General features: G+C 46.7%; 1 protein-coding gene across 1 annotated transcript in view; it reads right to left on the bottom strand.

Annotated features, from left to right (window-relative positions):
• Positions 1-19,682, bottom strand: part of LOC147711945 (uncharacterized) — a 210,543-nt gene that overhangs the window by 116,992 nt on the left and 73,869 nt on the right. Inside the window, exon 2 of the mRNA XM_086922665.1 lies at positions 9,507-9,561. Coding sequence (XP_086778791.1) covers positions 9,507-9,561 — 55 coding nt within the window. The remainder of the gene's footprint in view (positions 1-9,506; positions 9,562-19,682) is intronic.

The following is a 19,682-nucleotide window of genomic DNA, read 5'->3' as shown; positions in this document are numbered from 1 at the left end:
ACTTGTTGAACAATATGCAAAATTTGTTGACAGGTTTGTAGATAAAACAGAGAGTTTGAGGAGACTGCTGAGAAAGGGGGAAAAGTTTGTGTGGGGCAAGGAACAGAGGGGTCTAAGGGGATGTAGGGCGGATCACCAATGCCTGCATGGCGGTAGTGATCCGCCCTACATCATACACCGCCTGCCACCCATTTACCCCCGCCATATTAGTATGGCGAAGGGGACCCCAGCGGACAGAAAGACCGTCTGCCGGTTTTTCCGCCCATCGAACGGGCAGAGAAGGGGCTAGATATGGTGGCGGTTTCTGCTAAACACCGCCATCCATATTAGCATGGGCAGCAGTGCATGTCTTTCCATGGCGGAGAACCCGCCATGGAAAGCCATACGAAGTCTGCTTTCGGGAGCCTGTTGCCGGCCCCCAGAGTACTGGGGGTGTGGAGGGTGCACATGGGTGTACCTATGGTACCCCCCTACATTTATTTATTTACATTTATTTATTCAAGAGTTTTATATAGCGCTGGCTAGACCCGGAAGTATCAGAGCGCTTTACATGAGGTTCCACAAAAATTACATTACAAGATTACATCAGTTCCAATTAACATCAGATGCTAGACAAACAAATGCAAGAGCATAGAAGAGGAGATGATTGAAGTGTATAGGGGAAGGGGGTAAGGGTAAAGGGATAGTAGGGAGATATGGCAGAGAGACGAAAGGAAAGTCTGGACAAGGTTTCAGGCACCGTGCGGTGCCTGTCACTTTGTGCATGACAATGCTGGGAATAGAGGCTGCCAACGCCATGGTGGTTGTGGCATTCTAATCGCGGTGCGGGACCGCTGCACTACTGGCGGCCGGTCCCAGCACCGCTAGGGTGGCGGGTGGACGAAAGTCCGCCCGCCATCCTAATAGGCCCCAGAGTGTTTCTTTTTGATAGTATCAAAACAGAAAAGTGCAATGCTGGGGTACTGGAGCTGTTTGATAACAGATTGAAGTCCATTCTGATTGTGGATGCAAGTGCCACCGGGGTGGGAGTTGTTTTTTCTCAAATGCATGGGATGAAAGAGAGAATGGTTTCTTTTGTCTCACACACTCTCTGATGAAAGAAAGTATTCAGTAATAGAACGGGAGGAGTTAGCAACTGCATGGGGTGCCGAATACTTTTATGTTTATTCGTGGGTTGCGTGCTTTGTGTTGCGCACAGATCACAAACCTCTAATGAAGATATTGTCGTCTGGAGAGGCAGGCAAGGCATACACCAGGCTAGCTAGATTAGCGGCTAGGCTTCAAGAATACTCCTATACTATGGAATTTGTGCAGGGTTGGAGGAATGTACTGGCTCACGGGCTGTCTAGGTTGCAGTTGGATTGGGAGACAGGAGATGCTATGGTAGAGGAAATATTTGAGATGGAGGGTGCTGTGGCGTTTATATATGATGCAGTTCAGAGTGGTTTAGGGGCTTTCACCATCAAACAGCGGGAGGAAGAGATGGAAATAGATGTTGTACTTAAGGAAGTGTGCAAGATGATTCAGTGTGGTGCGGCAAGGGAGAGTACATTGTCACTGGGCAGCCTTACTTTAAGGTGGCGGACGAGTTATCCATTTGTGGACTGAATCTTATCGTAAGGGGTGATAGTTTTGTCCCTCTTGTGGGTTTGAGAAGGAGATTGTTGAGTTGGCTCATGAGGGTCATTTAGGGCAAGGTTTGACGAGTAAGAGACTCAAGGAGAGTTTTGGTGGGCAGGCCAGGACGACCAGGTTAAAAGGTGGGTGAAGTGTTACTCTGTTTGCAAGGAAAGTGAGAAAAGATTGTCAGTGGGGTGTAGGGATGATGGAGGACACATTGAAGATCCAGGGAAGCCTTGGCATACCAATTGCTTAGATTTTATTGGTCCCATAATGGCTCCGTCTGTGGATTTAAGGATTGCGGTTATTGTGGTTGATGTTCACTCTAAGTGGATTATCGTTAGGTTTATGAGAGATGTGGCTACGAAATCTACTATCGATGTGATGGGAGAAATTTTTGGGGAGGAAGGCGCTTCTGTGGCATTGATAACTCGCAATGGTACTCGGTTAACTTCTCACCAAATGGTGAGCTTTTTTTTTACAGAAGAATGGCATAAGACATGCGCAGACCTCATTATATAACCAGAGGGGTACTAGTTTAGCGGAAAGGGTCAACCGATTAGTGAAAGGTGCCATTCAATTAGCCATTGCGAATCATTGTGATGTCGAGGAAAGGGTGGCTAGTTTGGTGTGGGCATATCGCACCACCAAGCACTGGACTATGGGAACACCCTCTCTGCCCTGATCAACAAACAAATCACCAGAACGGTGCAGACCATTCAAAATTCAATGGCCAAATTCACTCTCAACCACCTTCGCCGCTCTCAGATCACACCACATCTGAGGGCACTCCAGTGGCTCCCCATTGAAAGCAACTTCTTCTTTCTTGACGAAAATAAGGTAAGAGGTGATAGTTCCTCCATTGGCAGATCAAATTTTCGACTCTTTTCCAAAGAGTCATCCAGATTACTGCAGTCCCACTGTTACTAGCAGTGCCTAGATATTGTCTATTGCGCCCTTTTACACCACTGCAATGGCTTCCTATTACAGAATGTGCCCATCAAAAAGTTGTATGTACTATCCACAGTACTCTGAATGGACATTTGTCAGGGTTCACAGGGAAGTGTAAAAAGATACAAAGGTCCTAAAGTTTGGCGCTCTTCTTCTGTCAACATCCTGGCTTTCCCTATAAACAGCAAAGGTAGATTGGGTGGTGCCCTGCAAGGCATTGCAGTGTCCTACAAGACAAACGTCACTGGATTCCAAGCCTCCATTTTTTCAGATGTACTTTCAAAACAAGAGCATTGTCTCATACAATTTAGATCCCCTACTTAAGGCTCAGTTAAAATGTGTTGTTCTGCAGCATCAAGAAAGCTCAGGTGTACAAGCCCTTTATAAACATCACTAACATACCATATTTAAATAAAAATACCATCAATATGTCACACAGACCATGAATCATATTTCATGTTTAAAAGTCTGCAATGCCTGAAGCTTGGAGGGAAACCTGCACTTTTGGTAGTAAAAGGTTACCCTAGTATTACCACCTTTAACCCTAAAAACCGAGCGCATGTGGTAGCATTCTTCAAACTCAGTAAAACAAAACAGAAATGTTGTGATAATTTGCTGGAAGAATGCAAAACCATCTTTTGGTCCTAGTCCACGTAGAGGCAACCTTTTATCCACACAAAAAGTGAACTCAAATTGATAGACTAATGCCTTCCAAGACATATGCACATGCAATTAGTAACTAATAGCCAAAGCAGATTCACTGCAAATTATTTGTACAGTAGCTTGAAATTAAGCCCTTGTGAGTTTATTTTCTCTCCATGATGCAGGGTCAAAATCCCTCAATATAACCATTAGGGATAGTACGTGTCTGAGACTTTCCCACTGTCCTCCTGAGTAACTAGCCTCATTCCTCAACTGGAGTCATGGATCGTCTTCTCTCTCAGGCCCTACATAATATGACTCTTATTCTAGGAGTTCACAAGTTACATACTATGGCTAATAATTGTTGCTCTTTCGCCTATCTGAACTGGGGCTCCTACCTGTGGCCGCTTCAGCTATTCTCTCTTGCAGAGGGTGGGGGCAAGGGAAGCAGAAATCTGGTATAAGTTTACATGACCAAAAGAATGCCACTTCCAAGGGGAATTTCCCTGAACAGAGAAACATGCAAAATATCAATTAAGTGGGTGAAATTCCCATTTGTTCTGGAACTCTCACCTAACTAGGCTGTCTAGTAAACAATGGGTCAATAAGCCAGAACAGTTCCTTATTGCTTGCGTTTGGAAAGAATGTACTAGCTCCACTTTTTTTGCAAAAAGAGCTCCAATTAGCTGCACCTGACCTACCCATAACTGGTCTAGAAGAAAATAAAACCTGTATCATAGGATAATGGGGTGAAGTTCAGCAGCACTAATCTGTTTTTGTCTCTCCAGCACCTAAGCACATTTGTTAACTTTAGGCTACATAGCCATCTTAGCAGTTGGGTCTGTGTATATAAACATAACACCCTTGACTGTTAGGGTCAATCAGAACTATTTCTAATCCTCAAACTTTACAGCCTCAAAAGTTGGAACTGGTAGGCAAAAACGTTATGAATATGACTTTTACCAAGCAAGTTCCACCTTGATCAAAGTACAAAATAATTGTGAGCTCTAATCCCAGCCATTTAGCTCCTCAGCAGACATAACTCTAGCAAACTGGGGACTGACCTCTTTCATTAGGCTCAACTATTGCGACCCTTCATAAGAGCTTGATAAGGTGTATTAGGTTTACTACTCTCCAGAAATAAATCTTCACTTCTTGGATGCAATCCTATTGGTGGAAATCATATGTTAAATACTTTGCTTCAGCAAGAACACATCACCTGTCACGAATCCTTACTTAACAGTAAGTCAGCTGCAAGAAGGTTTGGAGGAGAGCTGAACCAAGGCCAAGTGGTGGGAGGATGATAAAAGATGATTTGATTGTTTGTTCTTGCTCCTGCCAACTCCCAATAGGCTGACTCCTGCAGTAAAATCAACCTGCATGCAAATGTACAGCTATCACTTCCAGGAGAGCAGACTACTCTGTCCACCTGACATGGTGTGCTTGTGGACAATGAACCCTTCCACAAAGGCATATTTTAATACTGCCTCATTCTGAAGCAGGTCAATCTTGGTGCAAATCGGAATGTGCAATAGCCATGCTATCCCTTGAAGGGGAACGGGAGTCACAAAGGCTTGCGGCATAAGCAGCACTGCCATCCATGATGATGAGAACGAGCAACGGGGCAGCCGCCATTTCAGGCATGAGGTAGAGATTAGAACGGAAGAGGAGATGTTGGTGTTCCCTTCTTCATATCACTGTATCGCCATGTAGGTGAAAGAGGTTTAGGCATAGGAAGTTTAGCAAGGCAAGAAATATTCACTCATGGTGATTTAGCAACATAGGGAATGAACTATAAGAGGAAAGAAAGGTATATATTCCACTTTTTGGACGAGATTAAAGATAGGCACAACAGGCAACACAACAATGAACAGTACCATAGGGCTGAAGGTTTGTTTAGGTTGTTTGTTATTGAGCTAAATGAGGCTGGGATCCTCTATCCAATTTTAAAGACCTAGTTTTAGAAAAGCCTCAATGTATTACTTTTAAAGGTATGCAAATAAAATGGCAATGTTTCAGGGTATGGCCCCTGACTGTTACATTTACATGCAACAGCAGACTTTGACACTCAAAAGAGGTAAGGTCTATTTATGAATTCTGTTGTACTTAGATTTCCTTCTTCTCAGCCAGTATGCATGAGTGTGTGTGTGTGGAATGTTGGAATGCCTGATGACTGAGTAGAATGTTGGTGTGCCTGGTGGACTGGAGGAATGACAGTTCGAGAGTGGGCTGAGCAGCAAAGGTGCTGCTCCTGGTGGGGCCTCTTAACAGCTGAACTGATGAACAACCATCCTGGAACTTACCTAATAAACCTCTACTTATGTTATACCTCACGGCTACTATCCATCCTTTCAACATTGGCGACGATCTGGAGAAGAATCCCTGCATGTATTGGCTTTCACTCTGCCTGAAGTAAGGAGATCTGACTTTATTATGAGACTAATTGCACTAGAAACTACCTTATGAAAAGAAACTGGAAAACTATGGAGAAGAACGCCCCTTCAGCCCCACCAGTGTCTTCTACCACCTGGCAGCCTGCCCGGAGCGCTTCACACTCCTTAAATGTATATGAAGAAGAGAAGAAAACAGCAATGAGCTTTTACGTTTTACAGTTTCCAGTGATCTAATTCTGAAGACATCTTGTGACCTGTAAGCTGTTGTTTTTCAAACAACTCAGCTTTACATACAATAAACCTATAAGCGTGCTGCACCATCTTTCGTGCAAGAAAGGATTGCCTTCAAGCCTGGGTCATCGTGACAGTTTTGGTGCGGTGTGCAATTGCCAGTTTTCCCTCTGCCGTGTCTGTTGGGGCATACATCTGCTGGAAAGACTTCAAACAGTCATTTGTTACGAGCTGTTCGCACTTTACAAATCGAAGGGAGTGCGTGTTTAGTCAAGATACTGCTTACTATTTGGCATTCGAAAGTAGCACTTCGTTTATTTTTCAACAATCCATACGTTTGGATATATGTGAGGGCTTTTTTTAACCTTTAATTAACACTGGCTGTCCATTGGCTGGTACTCTATTTGCCATTTGAAAATGTGCGAGCCCAGCGTTAGCACCAGTGCGCGTGCATCTTCCTTTGGCTGCAGGTGTCGCGTGAGGCCCTACTCAATCAATCCCTGGAGTTCCAGCTTTACTATGACATTGTGCGATGCTGCAGGAGCATAAACCTGCCGTGAGCCACCCAACATTATTCTTTCTTACGTGACGCCATCTTGGACATCTGACATTTCTCTTCACACCTCTGTCAGAGGGAGATGCCGGAAATGTCTGCGGCGAAGATTGTATAACTTATCTTTTGCAGTTCAGAGTAAAATGACTACTTTATTCTTTGGGTAATCTTAATTTTGGTGAACGACGTGAGTACAGTAGTATTGTTTTCACCTTGTTTCACTGAGACACTTTCACAGATAATGATCTTCATCACGCTGCTCTGCTGATCTGTGACTACTTGGTTTTCACTTCCATTGTCTACAGCCTATGCTGCAACCGGAAAGGACCTTTGTTACTCTGCTTTGTATTCAAGCATTTGATTATATTCATTAGAAGAATACAGCTCTCTCCTACCTGGTACCGGTCAATGGCGTGTGGGTGCTGCATTCTTCCATCTGTTATCAGTTATAGTTTATCTCACTTCTCAGTGTATGATTTGTAGAATGTTTTGTTTTCTGGAATAATATCCAATAAGATTGTGTTTGGGTGAAACATCGTTCATCACGGTCACATTGCTTCTATTTGGAACATTAATTGGGTAAGACATCGTTCATCAGGGTCACATTGCTTCTATTTGAAACATTAAATTCAGAGTATTATGACATCTCTTTATTGTAATTTTTTCACCTGGTGTTTCAGTAATTTAATATGGACATGTTATTTACCATACAATTTTGTCATTCTCTTCGACAATACTTAGTGGAATGTAAACAACGTACTGACAGTTATGTAGTTTAGTGCCTTGGTCAGTCCTTGTTTAACTTTACAGTCACATATTTTATGCTTCATCTTCAGAGTTTCTTACCAAGTTGCCATTTCTTTCAATGCATGGTGTCATGGGTTATGCATAGTTTTGTGTGATCTTTTGCTCATATAGGTTTTGAGTATTTTCTTATGTGGTTTTGACTCAGTGAGTGCACTATTTATTATTGATTTTTCTGCTTTACATATTTCCAGGGTATTAGGCCTCTTCATTAGGGTATTTATTGTGTAGGAGCTGGTCTCCACACACCTGTTTTTCATTCAGTGTGGGTTGTTTACACCCGTTACACTTGATGTACCTTATATATTGATGTGCCTAGCAGTGTTGGTTTTACTCCTTTTACACTAGTCATACCCTATATAGTTTATGTGCCTAGCATTGTGGGTTGTTTACTCTTTACACTTGTATTACCCGCATATTAGTTTTACTGAACAGTGTGGGTTGTTTTCTCTTTTTACTTATTTATGTTTACATGCGCAATGGGCAGTGTACCATATTCTTAAAATGTTTAGTGTGCATTGGGGCATTTACCCTATTCTTAAAATGTTTAGTGCGCATTGGGCATTGTTCGCACTCTGTAGTTGACAATGCGCAATGGACAGTGTACCCATAAGTTATTTTGCAATGTGCAATGGGCAGTTCACCCATATTTTGGTTTGTAATGCACAATGGGTTGTGTGCCCTACACAATCAGTGTATGAGGCGTGCAGAAAGGGTCGAATGGCTTGGAATTTACACTATGCGGGTGTCTAACATTCTCCCAGTTCTGCACAATTCCCTCATTAGTGCATGGTGTGAAGAAATGGTGAGTAGTTTGGGTTTTACACCTTCTTGGTGTTCACTTTTCTCTCAACCCTGCACATTATTACCATGCTGTATTTGAATTTAAAATTGTTGTGAAGAGGATAGCTCTCCTATCCTCATCTGTTTTCTCTTGCACTTTTTAATTTCTGAATTTTCTTCATTATTTTCCCAAGGGAAGGGGATGTGCCTTATCTTGATTTTCTATTTTGCACTCTTTTCCTTGTTGCCCATCTTCACACATTCTTCAATCCTCTGTACTTCTGGAATTTGCACTTACCTTTGTGCTTCTCCCTTGTTCTCATTCACTGCATACTCTTCTTCATCAAAGTTATATTTACCTGTATGCAATGTTGTAATAACCTTGAGGCATAGTTGTGTTTACCTTCACACAATGTTGTAACTATTATTTGTTCATTGTTTTCTCAAGGGAAGAGGATGTGTTGTACTTAGATTTCCTGCTGCTCAGCCAGTATGCATGAGTGTGTGTGTGGAATGTTGAAATGCCTTATGACTGAGTAGAATGTTGGTGTACCTGGTGGATTGGAGGAATGACAGTTAGAGAGAGTGAGCTGAGCAGCAAAGATGCTGCTCCTGGTGGGACCTCTTAACAGCTGAACTTATGAACAACCTCCTGTAACTTACCTAATAAACGTATGTTATACCTCACGGCTACTATCCATCCTTTCACAAATTCCAAGTTGCACGGAGTAGCAGCAGTGATTGAGCCAGTTCTACACAAGCAAATCTCTGAAAACAGTGTTCCCAATAAAGTGGCTCACCGGCTTCACTGGTGCGTAGGATGGGGTACTTTTAAATTATTCTGATACTTGAGGCTCTAACCGCAAGAAATCCGACCGCATGCCCGTTTCTAAAAATCGACACTATCAACAATTACTGCCCGTGCTACCCTCAAACTTACTTGCATCACTTTCCAAAATGTCAAATGCTAAAACCTTAGTATCTTACACCCAAGTCCCACCATATGGGAAGTCTCTGTAGAATGCTAACCAGACACCTTCTCTGTATTTACATTCCACAATTCTTGCGGTTTCAGCTGCTGCTTCAGGACTTTGATGCAACCACCCTCCCTATAAATGTCTGAGACCCAATGGCCTCTCCTATAGAGGTCTACTGAAAACTCTCATATAACTTTCAGCCAGCGGGGATAAATTACCACTGAGTCCAAGCCTCTAGTTCGCTGGTTCTCACAGTTTTCATTCTTTCTCTTCCCTATCCAAGATAAATTTTAGGTTCTATTCCATTGTTTTCAATATCTTCTCTTTGTTGTAAATAACCCCAGTTTCTTTGGGAAATGTAGTGCCTTAGAAAAGCTATATAAATAAACAATTTCTGAGGTAATTTATTTTGAACCCGAGACATGACTGATTTTTGACTGCAAAGAGTACAGGCTGGGCATTTCAAGCTGCAAGACGGATTGAAATCTCTTAATCGCAGGCTGCAATGGTCACTACCCATCGACATTAAAGAAAATAATAATAGCATCTTACTCAAACAGCCAGGGTTCTTCTTCCTCCGCAGCGATAAGAGTCAGTTTTGCTGCTCCTTGAAATGATAAAAATACATGTTTTAGTCACGTTTTCTCGGGTACGACATTCATTCAAATGAGTCTTTATTGAGCAAGTCTCCTTCATGTTTTTGGTAAATTTGTCATAATGGCACTTTAGCATCATTAAGATAAGCGAAAGGACTTTGGAGTGTTCTAAATGAACTTTGCAGGACAGAAAGTAGTTGGATGCATCACACAGCCAGGCTTTGCCAAGGGTGCGCTTTCTTAATCTGCCTTCATTCTGGGGTTACAGATACCCTTTATGGAAATGGTGGGTTTCCCATCTGGGAACTGCATGCGCTGCATCACTTGAAAGTTGCCAATGTGGTCTCCTGATTCGGGGACTGTGATTAGAAAGAAGGCTGTAGGCTAATGGTTCTTGATGTTCTTAACCTTTTTACTTTTATGCCCCCCCCCCCACTTAATGATTACTGGAATACTGGGACCCCAACACCTCCCCACTGAGTCATTTCTGAAAGCCGGGGACCCCAGCCTAACCAATTTTAATTTAAGCTCAAAACTATACACAAACAAGCATTCGTTAACAAATACACACATTTCGAAATATTTTATTTAATTCACAAATATAAAAAAATCAAAGTTTCAATTTTACATTTTGCATTTTTATTTAATATTTAAGCAGTTACAGGCCACCCTGATTAGGCGTAGTGGACTCTCGGGGGTCCGCTTACACCAACCGCTACTCTAAGCATCTCTTGACAGTCAGCAGACTGCAGGAATGGATGGAGTTTGCTTTCTTGAAAGCTGGTCGTTGGACCTCTGTACTAGAGTCCCTTCACACCATGTTGCTGCAATTTCTTCATCCTCTCCCTTGCAGTTCATTTGCGCCATAATGAGAAGCGCTACCGTCTTGTGGGGTAGATTTTCAGGCCCTCACAAACATAGATCTCCAAGCACTGCAGCTGAAAGACAATGAGGTTTTGGGAGGGTGGGCAGAATGCCCTACCCTCCTGGAATTTCTGGGCAGATGGTAGGGTCCAGGAGCGAGGGGCTCCAGGATTGGTATGGGAGTGAAGAGGTTTTCACAAAATTTTAAGGACATGTCAGTTTGGGCAGGGTACGTTTAAGAAGTGGGGCTAGAGGGTCTCTAGTCTCATCCCTTAGCAGGCACACATGTTGTTGTCTTTCCTAGGGACAAAAGACTTCCACTCAGCGAGATTAGGTTACATCTCTTTATATTTCATACAAATTGTATCTCCAATATTTCAAGGTTGGTTCTTGTGTCATCAAGGTCGTTATAAACAATATTTACTTCAGGCAATGTCTTTGTAACATGTCCAATGCATTTCGGGCATTTTCATCATGCCCTTCATCAGGGATTTGACACTGAAAATAATAGTATGAGCAACCATTAGTGTGATTTCTATCCATGTCAAACAATGAATATGCATGTAGATAAACATAGTCATGTAAAGCATTATGAGCATACATTTAAAAATAACGTGCTAAAACGGTGATACATGAATATGGGCTTGGTGTGGCATATGAGGACTTTAGGAAGTGCTTAAGGGTTAACAATAAAGGAATGTGGTGTCGGCGTGTCACTTACATGCCTGTCAGGAAAAGTTGACTGGAGTCTGTAAAAAACGGGGAGAGTGCAATCAGCGTAAGTGGGTTGAGTGCTTCGCGGAAGCGCTCAGAGTTTAAATCTATCAAGTGTCAGGAACTGACCTGAAGTGAGGTTAGGTGTTCCGATCCGGTGCTCGTCTTCGGGAACGCCGGCATAGAAAATTCTTGCCGCGTTTGACTATTTTGAAATTCGCCGATCACGTGACGCGTCACGTGTGTGAACATATTGGAAAGACTTTCATGACGTCGGGTGGGTATGCGGAATTATGCAGTAGAAGGGAGATTACATGACGGGCATGATGGAGGCTGTGTAAAAACTAAAGATGTGACGGCCTATTAGAACAGTGAAAAAATAAAACAGTGAAAAAATATAGGAACAACTAGTTAAAAATAATATTGGTGTGAAAAGTAGGTCCGGGATCGAACTCATAATGTTTGGGGTAGAGGTGAGCCTGGCGCTGACATTGAGGCAACTGCTTTGTGGACGGAAACTGAATAGCGTGCTAATGTGGAGTGTCAGTGTCTGTGGTAAACATGAACAAACACAGTAATGACAAGTACAGTCTATCGAGCAATTATTTACAAGTAACAGGACAGTTCGGTTCTTTCATTTAAACCCATCGGTTTCTGGGTCGACAATTTATGAATCCAGTAGTTCTCTCTTCTTAGGAGGTGTTTGCTGTTGTCTCTCCCCTCCATTTTGTGGACAGTTTCAAGAATGATAAATTTGATTTGTGAGACACCTTCTAACCTCACTTCAGGTCAGTTCCTGACACTTGATAGATTTAAACTCTGAGCGCTTCCGCGAAGCACTCAACCCACTTACGCTGATTGCACTCTCCCCGTTTTTTACAGACTCCAGTCAACTTTTCCTGACAGGCATGTAAGTGACACGCCGACACCACATTCCTTTATTGTTAACCCTTAAGCACTTCCTAAAGTCCTCATATGCCACACCAAGCCCATATTCATGTATCACCGTTTTAGCACGTTATTTTTAAATGTATATTCATAATGCTTTAAATGACTATGTTTATCTACATGCATATTCATTGTTTGACATGGATAGAAATCACACTAATGGTTGCTCATACTATTATTTTCAGTGTCAAATCCCTGATGAAGGGCATGATGAAAATGCCCGAAATGCATTGGACATGTTACAAAGACATTGCCTGAAGTAAATATTGTTTATAACGACCTTGATGACACAAGAACCAACCTTGAAATATTGGAGATACAATTTGTATGAAATATAAAGAGATGTAACCTAATCTCGCTGAGTGGAAGTCTTTTGTCCCTAGGAAAGATAACAACATGTGTGCCTGCTAAGGGATGAGACTAGAGACCCTCTAGCCCCACTTCTTAAACGTATACTGACAGACGCCGTTGGGCCCTCGACGTCACCTTGCGGAGCACCATAAAACCTAACCTAACATCACTCAACACAGTGTGTTCACCTTTCCAAAAAAGAAGCTGTGCATCTACCCGACTCTATTCACTTTATTCAGTTTGGGCAGGGTGCCATTTTAGAATTTGGGTACACCCCGGATGGTCAGGACTTTTTAGCAAAACAGGTGGTACAATGGTAGTTATCATGGGCAATGAATGCATATGTCCAGGGTACAAACCCCAAATGGGGACATTCGTTTAGGCCAGTAGGCTGATTTACTGGTGGAAGGGACCCTGTGTGGAACGCCCGAAGAGGAGTGGTGCCAGCCGTTATGAATACATATGTCCAGGGTTCAAACCCCAAATGGGGACATTCGTTTAGGCCAGTAGGCTGATTTACTGGTGGAGGGGACCTACAGGAGGCAGGCGGCCCCTGTCTGGAATGCCCGAAGAGGAGTGGTGCCAGCCGTTATGGGCTGCTTGCCTCCGTCCAGCAAGGCCTCATTCAGCGCAGTGAGTTCAGGTCTGGTCCCTGAGAGTGCAGAGGCTCTGTGGCTGTAGGCCACAATGCCCCACCGGGCTGTCGTGGGCAGGAGGGTCCGGCTGATGACTAAGCTGATGAGAGGTGCTCACAGCGCCTTGGGTGCAGACTGCGGCTCCCGGGAGAAGTGGGGTCAGCAGACCAGTCTTCCCCCAGAGTTTTCGCGCGATAGCAGGATAGGGTGGGTTTAGGTAGCTTACAGGGTGGGTTTAGTGTTGGGGTTTTTGGTTAAAGTTAAAAGGGGACAGGAGAGGAAGTTCTTCCTATTCCTGTCCCCAGCGCCATTAGGGAAAGGGTAGGAAGTTTGGGGAGAGGGTTTAGATAGCGTATTAGTTTTAGGCATTAGAGTTTAGGGTGTCGTCCCAATCTGCCGATTGTAGTGGGAATAGCGCCACTGGTTGACCTGGTGTGCGGTTCTGCGTAGGATCATTGTCCCATGTCCGCAAGTGCATCTGCACTACTGTGAGACCCTGGTCGGTGTCACGATCAGTCAAACACGCACGATGGCGGAACCCGATGCGGCAGCCGTTCGCGCCACTATGCTGGTACTTGGCTGGCCCGGGAGAGCGGAACTCCTGTGGCCCAGCGTGCTGGACAAGGCGTGGGACTGGATGACTCGCAAGCCTCGGTCCGCGTCTGCTGGTGTGGCTGCGGCAGTGGATGTGTGACAAGAAGAGCCACCACCGCCTAAAAAAGGTACGTCTGGGCGGGGCGCAGCAACGGGATAAGTGAGCAGAGCAAGCGGAGGGGCCGGCGTAAGAACCTCCCGGTGCCTCTGCGGAATGAAGCGGCAGCGCCTAATGTGAAAGCGGGGCAGGGAGGGAGAGGCGGGGCTGAGGAGGCTGCTCGCAATGTGGCTGGGGAAGGCATGCCTGAAGCTGCGGACACCGGCTGCGGGTGGGGGGGCCTGGAGGACCTGTCTGGGGAAGGGAGTGAGGAGAGTGGGGAGAGTGGGGAGAGTGGGGAGGAGGGAGGGGCTGAGGGGGACCTTGAAGAACCTCCTAATGAGGATTTTTCGCTCGTTTTTTTCGGGAGGCGAGTCTGTGCAGGGGGAGGAAGAGGGGGCATGGTAGGAGCCGGTTGATTTGTCAGGTAGGCCAGGGAAGGGTCCTGGTCTGAAAGTGGCCAAAGGGAAAGGGCCCTTAAAAGTCACCCTGCCCCCTGACCCCTGTCCTCTAGATCCCGCAGGCGGCAGTACCCCCGGGGCTTTTGCGGACAAGGGGGTCCGATGTTGAGTGTTTTGGGTCACAGGCATTGGGAGGACAGGTGGTCCTGCTTGTCTCTGAAAGACAAGATTCAGGAGCAACGCCACATTATTGAAGAAACTGAATGGAAGTGGCAAGTGTTGTGCGCAGCCAGGGAGACAGGCTGGGGGGTGTGTCAGGGGGGATTGGCCCCTGGCGCATTCTGTGGTTGACAGAGAGAGGCATGGGCCAAGCCTAGGGACCCCTGGGTCCCGGGGTAGGTGGGTTTGGGAGGAAGCTGCAGGGCCTGCCATGACGGCTCAGAGACCTGACGGCGCTGGGGCCTCCTCAGGCTTCGGTGGTCTGGGGAGGGGGGCGCAAGCCAGCGGTGGAAGCTGGCAGAGGTATGGGTGGGAAGGCGGGGCACTAGACGGCCTCCATACGCCGGGCAGAAGCAGCAGGGGGGTCCGCTGCGGCCTGCCCTCCATCGAGGGAGCGGGCACCAACGGCGCAGGATTGTGAGATTGTGCCTGGTGTGCAAGGGAAAGGCCTGAAGAGAGCAGTGATTGAGGTGTTGGGGGCGCCTGTTGAGGTTGAGAATGAGGAACAACAAGATTATTATAAGGACAGTGATGAGTTGGAGGAAGGTGAAGTGCAAGACTGCGTGGATTGGGGGAGGGCCAAGTTGGCAACAAGAAAGTTTGGTGTTTTGCAGGTGCCAAAAGCCAACACCGGTGGGAGTAAAAAGACGAGCCAGAAGTCTGCGGACACCAGAGGGAAGGAGTGGGAAGTGCCTAAGAATTTATCAGGTGAGGGTGCATGGTGGGAGGCTTGGGAGGATGGCCCTAAAGGGGGGCCGAATAAGGCCTGCCGGTCGGTGGGTGTGGGAGATGGGTCTGTGAGGGATCCGGGAGTTCCAAAATTGGCAAGGGTGCCAGCAGGAGTGAGTAAACAATTGGTGGGAGCAAGTGTTCAGACTGACAAGACGGACGGACTAGACAGGAAGGATGGTAAAGGGGAAGATAAGCACCGCAAGAAATTACCTTACATGGGTTTGGCGATGCCACTGGGGTCACATTTATCTGAGAAAACTAGGTCACGGATATGGAAGCACGAGTATGTTGATGTCTTCAAGCTTCTTCACAGAGAAATACAGGCTAAGGAGGGTTCGAAGGAAGAGGAGTAGGAGTTGACTAGGCGGCCGAGGGTGCCAGTTAATATGGAAAATTGGGCATCAGCGTTTTTGATATATGCGAGTATATACTGTGAGAAGCATTTAAAAAGGCCTATAGCTTTGCTTAAGTATATGGATATTATTCGGAAAGCCCAGATGCATTTCGGGGGCTTCGCTTGGCTCAGCTATGATGAAGAGTTTTGGGCTAGGATTAGTGTCCATCCAGATAAGCCGTGGGGGGAGGTGGACCAAATACTCTGGATGCAATGGATGGCCTCTTCTCAGTCGTCGGCATCCACCCACACGGCCAGTGGCCTCCCAGTCACTTACCGACCTTTTCAGTCACGTACCCCCCAGTCTGGGGCGGGAGGACAAAGCGCTTCCACCGGAACGCAGAACACTTACACTGGGACAACAGGTCAGTCGCCCAAGCCCACAGGGGCTAACACCGGTGTCTGCTGGAACTTTAACAAGGGTTACTGCAAGCGACATCCCTGCAAATTCAAGCATGAGTGTTCAAAGTGTGGCGGTCGCCACCCACTCACCCAATGTTTAACTTTGGCCACGCCATCCGAGCAGTGGAGGGTTAGGAAGGGGCGGAGGAAAGCTGGGCCAAAGGGCTCCTACACTGCTTGATGTTGAGGACATGGGTTCATGGCTCTCTAGGTACCCCGATATTGAATCAAGCTATGACAGTTTTTTTGTGGTAATAATGGCATTAAAGTGATTGCTCATGTGGGTTTGAGGATCGAGAAGCCACTGCTTTTATGCGACGATGGAGTACACATCATACACATGATGGAAATGAGGGAGGTCATCAGTAAGCTATGGAACGAGTCCATTTGGTGCCGACTGCTTGGGGGCGAAAGGTGCACTTGAGTGGGGCAGGTAACCGCCCTCCGGGGGTTACCTGGTTGGCAGTACTTGGGTGGGGTGGGGAGTCCATGATGGGCATACTCACCCTCCGGGTAGGGGGATACAGGTGCATGATGGGGATGCGACTTGAAGGACTGCGATGGCTGGAGATGCTGGAGGAGGTTGGAAGAGAACTGTGGAAGCGAATGGTATAAGGGAATGAGGTCGCTGAGTGAATCAGGAGTGAGTAACTGGTGTGTAGGAGTGGATGATGAATGAAAGACATGAGGTGGGGGTTTGGTAAATGTTTTTTGACGTTATGTTTAAATATGGTTGTTAACCCTGTCCTAATAAAATGGTCTTTTACGCTAACTATCAGCGTGGAGTGGCTGTTGCGCGATGCGACCCTCCGGGGAAGTGGGGTCGGCAGACCAGTCTTCCCCCGGGGTGTTCGCGCGATAGCAGGACAACGTGGATTTAGGTAGCTTAGGGGGTAGATTTAGGGGTGGGGTTTTAGGTTAAGGTTAAAAGAGGGCAGGATATGAAGTTCTTCCTCTTCCTGTTCCCAGCGCCATTAGGGAAAGGGTAGGAAGTTTGACCACCCTCCCACCCTACATGTTTCAGGAGTGGGGGAAAAGGGTGTTGGCTTTGAATAGCGTGCCAGTTTAGGACGGGTTGAGGTGTGTGCTAGCAGTACTTGGGAGGGTTGGGGAGTCCATGAAGGGCATACTCACCCTTCCAGGGAGGGGGATACAGGTGCATGATGGGGGTGCGACATGTAGGAGTGCGATGGCTGGAGATGCTGGAGGAGGTTGGAAGAGAACTGTGAAAGTGAATGGTACAAGGGAATGAGGTCGCGGAGTCAATCAGGAGTGAGTAACTGGTGTGTGGGAGTAGATGGTGGATGAAAGACATGAGGTGGGGGTTTAGTAAATGTTTATTGACGTTATGTTTAAATATGGTTGTCAACCCTGTCCTAATAAAATGGCCTTTTATGCTAACTAACAGCGTGGACTGGTTATTGCGCGAATGCAGGTGAGGATGGCCTGGAGGCGGGTCGACCACTGCAGGGTCATGCAACGCTGCGGCTCATTACAACAGAGGGAGCGTGTCACGTAGAGGCACATGCCCTTTTCGGCAGAATTTACCTGGGCCCCTTGTGCCAGCGATGTTGAGGATCTGTTCGCTGTTGCTGATATTCACTCGGCGGTACAGGGCTCTGTTTTAGTTAGTTAGCGGGGCGGCCCATGAGTGAGTCTCAGGTGCCTGGGGCAGGGCTTGCGCGTTACAGGGCCTGCCTCTGGACCGGTCTAGTCTGTGTAGGCAGGCCCTGGTGCTGAGTGCTGGGAGGGAGGGGCAGGAGGGACAATTAAGAGCACGGCTGCATACAGGGAGCACTGGAGCAGTGCTGAACACAGTATGGATCAGGAGGGAGAGGGGATTGGGACAGAGGCACTGGGAATTGGTGCTGGGGGATTTGAGCCTTGCTTTATTTGTAATGCAAAGGCCTATGGGCATTCCCCGTAGCAATGGAATGTTTGGTACAGAGAGCCAACAGGTGTCTCACGTGCCTAGGTGCGCACAAGGGTTTGCAGGGCAGCTGGGGGAGGGGGTGGGTTTACCGCAGAGAAGTGAGGTTATGCTGCCATCTCAGGCATCACGGGCATGCTCATTGGGATGGTCAGGGCAGTAGGTTTTTCAGGATCGTGCTCCTGGCAGGTGGGTATGGTGTTACGAAGGGGCCCAGAGTTGGAGGGGGCAGGCATTGCAGGGATTTGTTAGTGCCAGCCATGGGTTTGAGGGTAGGGTCATCAGAGGTGGCGGTATCCAGCCAGCTGGGAGGATCTGGTGCAGTCTAGCAACCTAGGTCCGAAGGCAGAGCGCATATCTGTGCGGTCTGTTCTTGGATGGATTTGGACCCCTCATTGGAATGGCAAGGACTGGTTTATGCGCCCACCTTGCAGGAATTTGATCTCTCGTTAAATTATCATGATGTGCAACTTGGTGATGGGGTGTTGGTGATAGATAGTGAGGGTCCTGGGACTAATGTGGATGCTGGTGGAATGAGTGAGGAGTCAGAATGGGATTTGGACTAAGACGAGGATTTGGAGGAAGGTGAGATTGCGGAGGTGGATGGGTGTGAGGGTGAGTGGTGGGGGGATGCCTGAGGATGTGAGCCGGGCTCAGGGAGCCTCTAACACGAAGGGGGAGCTTTGGTGTATTACAGGCTGCGTCCGACAGCTCAGCGAGACCAGTACCCGCTCACAAGGTGACCTTGGCATCAAGAAGGACGGTTTTGGTGCGGGCCCGACTGGATGCCAGGGAAAGTGTCTAGCGTGCTGGACACTGCAGCGGAGGCCAGCGGTGGAGGTAGGGGTGCACGCCATGGAGACAGCAACTCAAACACAAGGGGACTGTAGACTTTGTTTATCGAAAGGTAGTTATGCCCAGGATCATGACCCAGGTACAAAGGCAGACAAGGAGACACAGAAGTCAGTGGGTGGGGGAACTAGCATAGCACAGGAATCTGGGGTGTCAGTAGCCAAAGGTGAGGACAAGATACCAGGAAAAAAGAAATAGAATAAGGAAGTGAAGCTCAAAGAGTTTCCTTACATGGCAATTAATATTGACTACCAAGATGTGCAGTTGAATGGAGGAGTAGATCGAGTTATTTAAGCTTTTGCATTGGAAGGTGCAGGCTAAAGAAGGATCTAAAGAAGAGCAGTATGAATTGTCCCACAGACCCAGGGTGGCAGTTAACATATAGAACTGGACTGCAGCTTTCCTCATCTATGCAAGTGTTTACTGTGAAAAATACCCAGAGAGGTGTGTGGCTTTGTTTAAATACATTGATGTGGTGCACAAGGTTCAGGTTACCTTGGGGGTTGGGCCTGGGAGCGGTACAACGTGGAGTTCAGAGCTCGCCTTGTGGAGGAGAAGGATGGGGTCTGGAGTCGATTGGATATATTATTAATCTTACAGGCTATGACGCCTGAAATGGATTAGATCCTGCTATCTCCGCTAACTTCCGGCCCATATCACTGCTGCCGGCCCTAGCAAAAGTGTGTGAAAAGGTCGCTTTCACTCAGCTAGACAAATTCGTCGAAAACGCCCAGGCTCTACATCCTGCGCAGTCAGGCTTTAGAGCAGCCTACAGCACGGAGACGGCGCTGGTGGAAATATCTGAGGCCATCCGGGAATGTTTGGACGGAGGTGGCAGAGCGGCTCTGATATTATTAGACCTCTCTGCCGCCTTCGATACTGTCCCTCACTCCCTTCTGCTTACCAGATTAGCGGCCATTGGCATTACGGGCTCTGCCCTCAACTGGCTTACGTCTTTTTTGTACAATAGATTCCAACAAGTCTGGATGCCGCCTTTTG

The sequence above is a fragment of the Lissotriton vulgaris genome, chromosome 5 (assembly GCF_964263255.1).
Source record: "Lissotriton vulgaris chromosome 5, aLisVul1.2, whole genome shotgun sequence".
Taxonomy (NCBI): domain Eukaryota; kingdom Metazoa; phylum Chordata; class Amphibia; order Caudata; family Salamandridae; genus Lissotriton; species Lissotriton vulgaris.
The sequence above is the reverse complement of the archived record's forward strand: the minus strand, read 5'-3'. Positions and strand labels throughout refer to the sequence as shown.